The sequence below is a fragment of the Staurois parvus genome, unplaced genomic scaffold, assembly GCF_062004578.1.
Source record: "Staurois parvus isolate SC_StPar_1 unplaced genomic scaffold, SC_StPar_1.0 ptg000172l, whole genome shotgun sequence".
Classification (NCBI taxonomy): Eukaryota; Metazoa; Chordata; class Amphibia; order Anura; family Ranidae; genus Staurois; species Staurois parvus.
Window position 1 is genome coordinate 9,560,189 of NW_028317968.1, and position 12,911 is coordinate 9,573,099.

Below are 12,911 nucleotides of genomic sequence, written 5' to 3' on the forward strand. Positions count from 1 at the left end.
GAATGATAAAGCAGACAGGGGGTTAAGAAATCTTGTGCTTTTCCCAAGTAAGTAGAAGCAGAGAACTACTAAGGAAATAAGAAAAGGACGGCAATTAAAAATACATGTACACCTCCTAGAAAAGTTAAGTAAAATATTTTCTTTATATCTCTAAGTTGGGCAAAAAGAAGTATAGTGTCCTGGTGAAAGGCTGTTCCCAGAGCATTGACTTTAAATTCATGCCTTCTAGAAATACACGCTAAAAAATTAAATCAAGTTAAATGACTTCTATCAAAACAGCAATTAAAATTGTACATCTAGGTCTTCACGCAGAAAACCGATATTTTCCCTAGAACAGGCAGGAAAACAGTGCACTTTTATTGTATGATTTCCTTCACTTTTCTCAATGAAACGCAGAGAACACTACCTAGACCTCACATCAAGTCAAATCAGGAATAACAGGGCCATTTCCATTCCAAAAACTAGTATAGATCTCTTACCTTGAAATGGGCTACTAGACTGCTGGGCAAGAGTAAGGTGCTCCTCGCTGAGAATGTATACTGGCTGGTGTTGGTTAATTTCCACACTTGTGCAAACATTGCTGTCACCATGAAGAAAGAATGTAAAAGAGCAAGATAGGTGTTCACTGAAAAAAATAGAAGAGAAAATTGCACATTAAACCACAAAATTTAACAAGGGATTAGTAAATGTATTCTGCTAAATAAAATCTGTGAGTGCATGCTTACACACACACACACACACGAGTTTTTTTTTTTCTGCCTTCAACATGTTCCAGCATATATGTAGAGAACATATATATGTGAAGGATGTTAACAGCAAAGTATAATACCATGCACAGGATGATTAATTTTTTTAATTAAAATGCCCTTTAAAACAGAGGTATACACTATATTGCCAAATGTATTGGGACACCCCTCCAAATCATTGGATTCAGGTGTTCCAATCACCTCCATGGCCACAGATGTATAAAATCAAGCACCTAGGCATGCAGACTGTTTTACAAACATTTGTGAAAGAATGGGTCGCTCTCAAGAGCTCAGTGAACTCAAGCGTAGTATCGTGATAGGTTGCCACCTGTGCAATAAATCCATCTGTGAAATTTCCTTGCTACTAAAATATTTCACGGTCAACTGTTAGTGGTATTATAACAAAGTGGAAGCAACTGGGAAAAGCAGCAATTCAGCCACAAAGTGGTAGGCCACGTAAAATGACAGAGCGGGGGTCGGTGCATGCTGACGCGCACAGTGCGCAGAAGTCGCCAACTGTCTGCTGAGTCAATAGCTACAGACCTCCAAACTTTGTGTGGCCTTAGGATAAGCTCAACAACAGTGTGTAGAGAACTTCATGGAATGGGTTTCCATGGCCGAGCAGCTGCATCCAAGCCTGACTCTACAGCAGTGGAGACATGTTGTCTGGAGTGACAAATCACACTTCTCTGTCTGTCAATCCCATGGACCTGTCTGGGTTTGGTGGTGGCTAAAACGATACTTGCCTGACTGCATTGTGGAAAGTGGAAAGTCTGGTGAAGGGGGGGATTATGGTGTGGGGTTGTTTTTCGGGTGTTGGGCTTGGCCCCTTAGTTCCAGGTGAAGGGAACTCTTAAGGTGTCAGCATACCAAGATATTTTGGACAATTTCATGCTCCCAACTTTGTGGGAACATTTTGGGGATGGCCCCTTCCTGTTCTAACATGACTGTGCACCAGTGCACAAAGCAAGGTTCATAAAGACATGGTTGAGCGAGTTTGGGGTGGAGGAACTTGACAGGCCTGCACAGAGTCCTGACCTCAACCAGATAGAACACCTTTGAGATGAATTAGAGGGGAGACTCCAACCCAGGCCTTCTCATCTGACATCAGTGCACGACCTCACAAATGTGCTTCAGGAAGAATGGTCAAACCTTCCCATAGACACACTCCTAAACCTTGTGGACAGCCTTCCCAGAAGAGTTGAAGCTGTTATAGCTGCAAAGGATGGGCCAACTCAATATTAAACCCTACAGAATAAGACTGGGATGCCCTTAAAGCTCATATTCACATAAAAGCAAGCATCCCAATACTTTTGGCAATATCGTATGTTAAAAAAAAAAATAATCAGGCGTCATCAGTGTTCCCATCAACAGCAATATGCCCTATTTTTACCTGCCAGTTTGTCACCCTAGTTGAAAATATAAAAGCGTCAGGAAAAGGCTTAAAAAGGAGTTCACCTTTTAAAAAAGAAAATAAATGCACATCTTTCTTGACTGTGGTCAATGGGAGTAGAAAATGCCCTGGTATCAGTGGAAGTAAACATTTCCCCATCATTGGTTTAAACAGGAGGAATAGTGTCCCATCATTGGTTTTAGTAGGAGGAATAGTGCCCGATTGACTGTCAGTGGGAGGAATACTGTGCCATCATTGGTCTTAGCAGGAGGATTAGTGCCCTATCAAAGGTGTCAGTGGGAGTAAGAGTGTTCCATTAATGGTGTCAGTGGGAGAAATAGTGCCTCATCATTGGTGTCAGTTGGAGGAAGAGTGTCGGAAGGGCCAGATAGAGGCACACAAAGGGCTGCATTGGGCCCCCAAGCCGCAGTTTGGAGACCACTGGACTACAGGAACGCTTACCTGCACCCTCGCAGATCACTGAGAACTACAAGTCACCTGCCGCAATGGCTGATGGTACTTGTAGGCATTCATTCACAGGAATCTGTGAATGAACAACACAGCAGTGTGGGTAGAGCTGGGACACGTTACCTGTTCTACATGTAACATGTTCCAAAGGTGAACTTAGCCTTCAAAGCCCTGTTGAAGATGCAGGAATAGATATTCAGCTAGAAAGAGATAGTACTAATAGCCTCTATTACCCTGCCTCTGACAGCTGATGTAAGACACTGCCATGGCCCTGTCCGATTCCTAGTTGAATGGCATTGCAGATTACAGGTCCAGCATTAAAAAGATAACTGAAACGCTATGACTTCCTGAATAATAACAGGGAGTTTGTTCCTTGAACCTTAAGTGTACCTAGGATCCTCCACAGACCAATAGGCTGGCAATGATTTCCTCATCTTTAGGGGGTTGTAGTGGATTTTCCTGACTTTGGAACCAGGTTTGTGACCCACTACACCAGGGCATGCCTGGTCCTGTTGGACAGGCATCCAAGGCAACCAGAAGCTAAACTGTGCACAATTATTAGGCGAGTATTTTGACCAAATCATTTTTATGCATATTGTCCAACTCCAAGCAATATAAGCTTAAATGCTTATTGGATTTAAGCATATCAGGTGATGTGTATTTGTGTAATGAGGGAGGCTGTGGCCTAAGGAGATCTACACCCTATATCAAGGTGTGCATAATTATTAGGCAGCTACTTTGCCTCAGGCAAAATGGGCCAAAAAAAACACTTACCCGACTGAAAAGTCAAACATTGTAAAAAGTCTTTTAGAGGGATGCAATACTCTTGAAATTGCCAAGCTATTGGGGCATGATCACAGAACCAAACATTTTTTTGAAAATAGTCAAAAGTGTCGCAAGAAACGAGCTGAGAAAAAAAAAAAAAAAAAAAAAGACGCAAATTGACTGCCAAAGATTTGAGAAGAATCAAATGTGTAGCTTCCAGGAACCCATTATCGTCCAGTGCTGTCATATTCCAGAACAGTAACCTACCTGGAGTGCCCAGAAGTATTCAGTGCTTAGAGACGTGGCCAAGGTAAGGACGGCTGAAAATGGACCACCAATGAACAATACACATACGCTGGAATTTTAAGACTAGACCAAGAAATAGCTGAAGACAGATTTTTCAAAGGTTTTATGGACGGATGAGATGAGAGGGACTCTTGACGAACCAGATGGATGGACCCTGGCGGAATCAGTAATGGGCACATAGCTACAGCTCAACTCAGACGCCAGCAAGGTGGACCTTTTCGGGTTAAAGATGGACTCAAAATCAACTTCCAAACCTACTGCCAGTTTTTAGAATACACTTTCTTCAAGCAGTGGTACAGGAAAAAGTGTGCATCTTTCAAGAAGCCCGTGATATTTATGCAGGACAATGCTCCATTGCATGCATCAAAGTACTCCACTGCGTGGCTAGCTAGTAAAGGTCACCCGGCCTAAATCCTATTGAAAACTTGTGGGCCCTTCTTAAACGGGAGATTTACGGTGAAGGAAAATAGGAGGATATGCTGAGGGATTTCATGGTCAAGGACTAACAGCAAAGTTCCATGCTTTACGTTGGACCTGGAGGCCTCAAAAACAACAAAATTAACTTTCAGCCTCAAGAATAGGTTTCCCAAATAAAGACTTGGCTTTTTTCTGGGGCAAAAAAAAGTGCACTCTTCCCTTAGTGACTTCCTTAATAAAATTGTCTGGGGATATTTCAAAGGCATTCCCCATCAAAGGACATACAGAAAAGGAGTTTCTCGCACTGATCTGGCAGGATAGAACCAGGATCCACATACATACCCTTGGACCAGACCGCTCAGATCTGACAGATGAACACAGTGGCAGGACCTGTGAAGGAGAACAGGCTTTAGAAAAGCAGGTATTTAGGCACAGGCAAGTCCGCAACAGGGCAAGTCAGAGTCCTGTTAAGACAAGAAATCGCTGTGTCAACAAGTGGACAGACCATTTCTTCAGGAACACCTTTGCCATAGGGTATTGCTAGACAAAAACACTTGCAGGACACGCCAATCACTAAAAGAGAAGATGCAGGGAATGCACTAGAAAAACCTAAACAGGTTGAGGGCTCTTTGCAGAACAAAAGCTAGATATTTTAGGTGTAGCTGACACAGGCACGTCCAAATCCAGGCATGTTCAGACTGTCACTAAGGACCAAGGTGGTACCCTTAAAGTGTTACTAAACCCACAACAGTAAAATCAGTCTGTATATGCCGTATATCATGCTTGATATACTCACTGTGGAACCTAAGGGGTTAATCATCTGCATTGCATAAAAATGCTGTTTGATCCAGACTTCTCTGATCCCCCCTTCTTCCAGTGTTCCCCCTTTTACCTCCTGATAAGACCTAGTGTGTAGAGCCACTCTAGCAATACACACCAAACTGAGCATGTGCAGAGAGGTTTTCTTTTTTCTTCAGAGAGTCAGGGGATCTGCATCCTCCTAGAGCAGAAAGAAAGATCCTCCAACAAGCTATAACCAATGCTCTGCTGAACACTGATAGAAGTCACAAGACCGCTCTAACTGCTGATGAGAAAGGTATTTAGCAGTTTATATTTACTAAAATAATTGCATTTCCATGTTCTGTGTACTGTGGGAGACCAGATAAGAGTGCATGCAGGGTTCTGGGTTTAGTAACACTAAGTTTTGAGGCAACATCGGCAGAATGGGACTCCTTGTATACCAAGTCCTCAAATAAGGATGAAGTACAATTCTCATCCTCAGCCGATTGTGCAGAAACAACTACAACCTTAAGGAATTCAGAGATGGACTCCGGAGGTGAGGACTTGAAAGCATGCTGGCAGGCCCTGCATTTTGAGTAAACCATTGTGGCTGTGATTTTGTCCATAAACTCAGACATAATGCAGAGAACTCTTCCTTCGGAAAAATAGGAGAAGAGATAAACCCTAAAGGGGCTAAGTAATGAGAGATGACACTTTAAGACCCCCCAGCACTGCTAGTATATTGCAAGCTGGCCAGGCCTTCAGGACTGCTGCCCTTGAGCCATACTAGAACAGAATGAAAACTGGCCCACAAGGGTACTCTCAATTTCACTGCAAAACATCAAAGGTTCATGCTGTCTAACCAGGTTGTGTCCAGAGGATCGTAGAATTGGCACTGAAGAGACAGCAGGAAGTCAAGGAGGTATGCACACACATATGCAAAAAAAAGGCAATATGGCCATCATAGAGGGGGTTCATGCAGGAGCAGAACAGTGCAGATCTCGCAGAAGGTAAGCCCCTCAAATGCCAAATTCAAAAACTGGCTCAGTTCCCAATTCCTGCCACTAGCCATGCAACTGAGTGGCAGCTGGATCCCAATGGATTAACATCACTACATAAAAAATATCCCAGTGGATTAATTGAACTGTATGCACCATCACACATCAGACCCATGGCCAGAAGAGAAGCAGGGTTAGCAGCTGCTGGTTTTTCAAAAAGGAAATAAAGTGGAATGACCCCTTATTATACAGGATCCAAGTTGTGGTTTCTCAGTGTGTGGCCACCTTCACTGAAACCCAAAGCGAACAATTTCTGCCTGGGAGGAGTTCAGTTGGGAAAAAAAAAAAAGGGGGGGATAAATAGTCTATCATTTATCGAATTTAAAAAGACAAAATTATGGATTCTGGTAGAAAGCCTTGCAAGGTTTTACACTTTTTTTCTTTAATGCGACACTAAAAACCTTCCTAATAATTTTTGCAATCTCTACATGCCCTCTATGTTTATTAAAGTTTTCCATTATGAGACATTTCCTGGTGATCCTACCAGCCATTAGGTATCTTGTCCTTCTTGGTGGCAATGGTCTGCTGGCTCAGAGCCTCTGCAACTTGCCACCACAATGTGCATGTTACACCTCTAAGTAAGCTATGTCTACTAACTGCTTACAACTGGAGAGTAATCATCCTGGTCAGCATGGCCCAGATCAGGACTAAGCTGAGCTGTCAGGCAAGCATCTGACCAGCCCTGCAGGTAGCAACGCCTGTACGGTGCATCAGATGCTTGACTGACAGCTTCATTCCACTCTCCAAGGCGTGGTGGGGAGGACCTGAAAATTCTAAAGCAACCTCAACAGGACTCATGATGTGCTCTAGCTCAGCTTCACACTTGCCCTGAGCTGTGGTAAGCTGAAAAGAAAAATGGTCAAGTGACCTAGACTAATAATATTTAAAAATTAAAAAGCCTTACCCCATTTTATTCTTTAGCCATATACACTACATATTTAACTGCTGGTGGTGTGCTATGTTTAGATATGGGCATTTAGTCTTAGTCTACAAACACTTTAAAGGGGAGAAGGGGAAAAAGGAGCTAAATTGAGTAATAAAGAAATAAGAATTTATTTTTTTCAATTTGTTCCTATTTGTACCACCACTGTGTAGCTTGTCAGAGGATTGCTGCATGTTTTGCAGTGCTGCAACAAAATGTCCGTTGGCAAAGTGCACTTGGGATTTACAATCAACGACACTGCACAAGTTGCCACAGGACCATGATGTGAATGGGTCCGACCGTTATAGTATAAAACAAGCAACTTCTAGCTACACAATCTGACATCATTAGTTAACCACTGCACTGGTACAAGTGAAACAAATCCACCAGCACTATATTCCCATACAAAGAATCCAAAATGTAAGTTTACAAAAGTGCAACGCTTACAACATGAATAACTACAATTATATAAATCCATTAAAATAAAAAACTCTGATACAAATGATCAAATACAGGTGCAGAAAGACGGTGCAAAAGTCATTGAATGTGATAACAATCATCAATCACAGGAAATGTTCTTGTATATCCAAGTGCAGCCTCTTCCACCCCACTCGATGTGAAATGTCCTTGGGTGCCATCATAAATGATCAAAAATGTGAAAGTGACCAAAAATGTGAAAGTGACCAAACACAATCAAGTGCAATACGTGTCACCCCACACAGTGCTCAAGGGAGGCTTACCGGAAACATTTGACTATCATGTTACAGAGTGGTCAGGTGAGGCATATATAGTAGGTGATCAAAAGGCAATCGCTCCAACCTCCTCCACCCCACATCTCTCCTCTACAAAGTAAAGCATTAGATCAAAAAACCCATTGAACTAGTGCTTTAAAAAAAAAAAAAAAAAAAAGAAGAAGGACCTTGATTACAAGGAGATGGAACCGGAAAGGACATCGTTCCGATCCTCAGAAGGGCATAGAGATGAGTGGAGGCCATCTTTCCTTCACTCATCTCTACTCTCAGCACTGGGATCATTCAGTGGTTTCTCAGGTAAGGCTGAGAACTACCGAGCGGTGACAGCAGCAGCGGGTTGGCAGCAGCGAGGGATTTTTTTGGCACCTGCAGAAAGTAAGTGAACAAAAGAGAAATCCAGATCAAGTCAATATTTGGTGTGGCCACTTCTTCCAAGTATACACAGGGTGCAGTTACGTTCTGAAAAAGCATTTCCTCCAGAGCTTAGTAAATGAGCAGAAGCTCAGCTGACTTTCATCCAATCACGTGCGAGCAAAAATGCTGTTTTTTTCCCCCTTGCACGTGATTGAGTATTCTTTACTTTAGTAAATCAACCCCACAGTGTTTAAAGCAATAGGTAGGTTGTTCCAAACATCTTGGAGAATTGACCACAAGCAAGCTGCCTCAAATCAATTTGTCTCTTCATGTAATCCCCGACAGACTTCATGATGTTGAGATCAGGGCTCTGTGTGGGCCAAACCATCATTTCCAGGACTTATTGACCTTTTTTTTTTTTTCTTTTTTTTTTGTATCTGAGCGCAGCTCCATTTCAGTTATTGTGTCCATGTACATCGTGGTGTTTAGATTCATATTATTCAAAGCGAAGTTCCAGCTGAAAATAAACTGTAGCTGCCGACTTTTAAAATACAGACACTTACCTGTCCCTCGGTCCAGCGGTGTCCTCACCACGGCTTGTTTCACCGGCTGTCTTCTCTCCCCAGTGCCGGCATCTTCAGTGTGGGCACCCAGCTGTGAAAGCTTGTGCCTTCACAGATGGGTGCCCACTGCGCATGCACGAATAGCGCTGTGCTTTGTGAATGGCCCCGTAGTCCCAGAAGGGAAAGGGGTGTTTGACAACTTCTGCTTCCAATCGCCTAGGCAATTGCAGCGGAAATTGGAGTGAGTACCTGTCAAATTCGGGTACCCACTCCCCAAAGGTGCCAATCCTAATGGGGAGTGGGGGACAAAGGCTTAAAGCAGAATTTGCCCTTTTGAGTGGCGCTCCGCTTTAAGCAGCATCCAGGGCCTTAAACAAGAAAAAAAAAACCCAAACAATCTTGCGCTCAGAGGAACTTACTGGCATAATTTAAATATGCAAATGCAGTGTCTAGAATAAATGACTATTTACACTCATACGCGTCTAGATAACAGAGGCCACAACAAGCCTTTTCCATGCATCTGCCAGCTCCTGGCAGAAAGATCCACCATAACTAGGAGTATTTTAATAGGCCTGCGTGCATGAAGACTTAAACTACTCAAACAGTGCACCCCCTGGTAACACTTTCATATTCCTCTGTTCTCTAGATATTACTAGTTAAACTGGCATATTTGCCAATCAAACATCAATATAAAGTGGATGATTATCGGCGTTCACATCTAAACTGACTAATGCAGCAATAAATTATGCAGTGAATAATGTTTTAGGTTGTGTACTCTGACAGCGCAGAACCACACTTGATCATGTAAAACATTACTTATTACAGACTCTAAAAAAGAGGCCACAACAGCTGCCAACAGAGGCTGGAAAGCTACCAAGGACAAGAAAAACAAATAAGAGCCTTTATATTCACAAACTACAGTATATTCGTTACACAGAAAATAAAATAGCATGCATAAATCAATTTTTGTTCAGAATGTGTTGCTTTTTACCATGGAAAAAAAAAACCCTACACACACCCCACACAAAATATCTATACTATTTAGATATACCTGAAACAAAACTTTCAAGCTATAGAAAAAAATTGCTTTGATGAGGGAGGTGGTGAGGGGTGCTAGACTGAACTAATGGTAGGATATATCAAACTGCATAGACATCCTAAAGCTTAGTACATATGGGCTGAATGTCAGGTGACATTGGATGGTTAAAGAAAAAAAGACATTCGGCCCATATGTATGGCAGCTGGGCCATACATATACACAATAGCACAGCAGGGGAGATCACTGTACTAATATTGGATAGTTAGTACAGAAGCTCCTCCTGAGCCCTTTGTTTTTCGTTCAACCTAGCGGGCTGAACGAAGAATAAAAAAAAAAAAAAACTAAAAACAAAACTAGTAATGTGTACCAGGTTTTATGGTCAAAAGATCATTCCTGGGACTGTTCGGAGAGAAACAAGACTTTCTAAGGGAAGCCTTGACAAATTAAAAGTGGTTGTAAAGGCTTAAGAGAAGTGTGGGTAATCCCCCCCACACAAACACACCAAATTATATTTACCTAGGTGTCCCCCGCCAGTTCTAAGGGTGAGAACACAGCGATCACATGACCAAGGAGTTCTCACCGCTGCTGTGAAGAGTAAGCAGAGAGCAGTGACTACCGGTCACCGCAGTCTGCTCTGCCCACCCAAAGCTCACTGGAGTGATGGGCTGTGAAGGGGGAAGGAGAGGCTGGCTCAGGCTCTCAGCAGATTGCAGAGAGGCTGAGCCAGGTGCTGCTCCAAACTCTGGGGTGGATAACGACTTTAAAGTTGGGATCTTACCCCAGCCTGGACCGGCTGGGTGATGTCAGCCGGCAGGAGGACGACAGGAGTAGTACAGTCAAAAGAGCTTTGGCTGTACTTCTCCTTTAAGGATTTTTACTTTAATGCAATCTTTGCATGAAGGTAAAAAACCGTCTGATCAACTTCCCCTAAATACTTAACTGAGCCCGATCTCATTCTAGAGCTGGGTCCAAAAGGATCAGTGCTGATCTCTCTCCTCACTGGGCATGGAAGCAGCAGTGGGAGTCATTGACTCCTGCTGTCAAAAGATGCACACAGCCTGGCTCGTGATAAAGACAGTACAGGCCCCTCTAGCAGCAAGAGGAAGAGTGGATGGCGCCAGTCGGTGACCCCAGAAGAGGTGGTTCGGGGATGTCTGTGCAAACCTATAACAGAGAGCAGGTAAGTATACCAAGTTTAAATAAAAAAAAAACAAAAAAAACAAAAAACTTTACAATAACTTTTAGGCCCCTTTCACACAAGTGCCTGAAAAACCATGCAGGTGGACTAGACAGGACTATCCCTTGCCCTCCATGTGTCCGTTTACACCCACCTGCATGTGATCCGCTAAAAACAGACACATGGGGATCTGTTCCCCATCCACCTAGCGGATCAGATGAGAGTCAGGTGTAAATGGTCAAGTGGCCTATTTACATCCAACTGCCCATAGAGAACAGCGGGCTGTGTTCACTCTGCATAAACAAAGCGGACACGGGCCCATCATCCGCCTGAGGATGACAGGTCTCTGCAATTGTTTAGGCCCTGTTACTTAGATGCCAGGTTATATTATCCCCAGGATGCGTGTTCTTGCCATTGAGCTTGTAATTTTCCTATTACATCAACCAAAACATGAAATTCCTCTAACAAGATTTTCCTCTCAAAACACATTAAAAAAAAAAAAGCCAAGGACTTTTAAAGCAATTGGTAAAATGTTTGGCTGTGCATGCTAATTCACACAGGCACACCACTACATAAAAATATGAGTTTTTCAAAGAAGGCAACACCTACAATCTGTCCACCTATTATAAAGTTCAATCACAACACACCATACATTCAGATAGCAACAGGCCTTTCTAGTATCAAGTAAAAATAAAATCTACCAAAATCAAGTGCATTCCATTTTAACAAGTCACACACCAGTACAGTACAAGTTGGTCTGTAAAAGTATTGGCCAAAATGCAAATTCTGCTTGCATGTTCTTTTTATAGACTGCATCGCACAGTGAAAATATTCTCATGGGTATATTCTCAGCTGGCTCTAGAGTGGTTCAACATTTAAGCAACATTAACTTCTATGGACCTAAATTGTAAGAGGAACAAAGTGACAACAGTGCAATAAGCTCTACCGATTCCTGGAATGTACTACATCACTGCCATCTAAGGGACTATTTCTTTAAAGGGCAAAAAAAAATAGATTCCTAGAAGCTTTTAATACAGGGCAAGTACCTTAATTTGACTTGGTATCGGCCTTTTGCAGTACCTGTACAGCAGAGCTGAGAAAAAGGGAGGGAGGAACAACACGAGCCAACTAGTTGTGATAAAACTACAGCAGAGCAAATCAGCTGTCAGGTAGAATGTGGTGTCACAAGTGGTGTTAATATCTGAACTGTAGAAGCAGAAATATAAATCCTTCAACAGGTAAATCACTAAGTATTTAATCTGTATTTAGTGGTTTGCTTGGAGGTCAGCTTTAAAACAAGCACAGTATTACTAGTAATGTGAAGGACCTCCGTTACATTTTCGGAATTTCTCTTTTGTTTTGTAGTATTGTTTAAAATGCTGGTCTGAGTGTAGATTATTACTATGCTTTGGGGAAGGGGATGGTGAAGATAGTTGCATACTGATACAGAGTGTTCTGCAAGCATGTTGTGCAATAATTGTGACAAGGAAGATGAAAATACTCTGAACATTGTCACCTCCACAAAGGACATTTTGCCATAAAAAGACGTACTGGCAGAATCACAGGTCACTTCAAAACAAAAAGTGTTTTCTAAATTGGTTTCTATTGTAGATAGGTTTTTACTGAGATTGTTAGCCTTTTATATTGATCTAAACTCTATATATGTATATTTATAATCTATAATCACTTACACACCACGTCTCACAAATTCCACATCTTTAAAGTCAAGCAAAAAGGCAACTCTGCTTCGTTTTTATGTATGTATGCCTTTACAGAAACCCAATATGCTGGCTATTCCTGTGATCACAGTTCCTGTTTATCCCACACTGTCCTACTTAGAGCATCTCTCCAGTTCTGAAGCCACTTCCAATTTATCAAAGTACTTTCTAAGAATACTGATCAGGCACAGCAAGTAAAAAAAAATTGTATGCATTTCTATTTTGAGATAGCTATGAAAAACATATTGTGCTTTTGCTTGTGACATCAAGGACCGAACCATGAGCGGTTCCAGGTTAATAGAACCTATGCTCATACTTCTACATGGTTTACATGCAAACAACACACATCAATGATCATTCGAGGACTGAACTGTAGATTGCCTCCACAGCATAAAGTAGCACTGGGTATCAGACTAAAAACAGAAGAAGAAATCCATGTCTTCAACCCCCCTT

The 12,911-nt window shown here is 42.2% G+C and overlaps 1 protein-coding gene across 1 annotated transcript in view; it reads right to left on the reverse strand.

The window, feature by feature from the left end:
• Positions 1–12,911, reverse strand: part of MED13 (mediator complex subunit 13) — a 114,600-nt gene that overhangs the window by 67,271 nt on the left and 34,418 nt on the right. Inside the window, exon 4 of the mRNA XM_089676646.1 lies at positions 480–625. Within this exon, the coding sequence (XP_089532772.1) occupies positions 480–625 (146 nt within the window). The remainder of the gene's footprint in view (positions 1–479; positions 626–12,911) is intronic.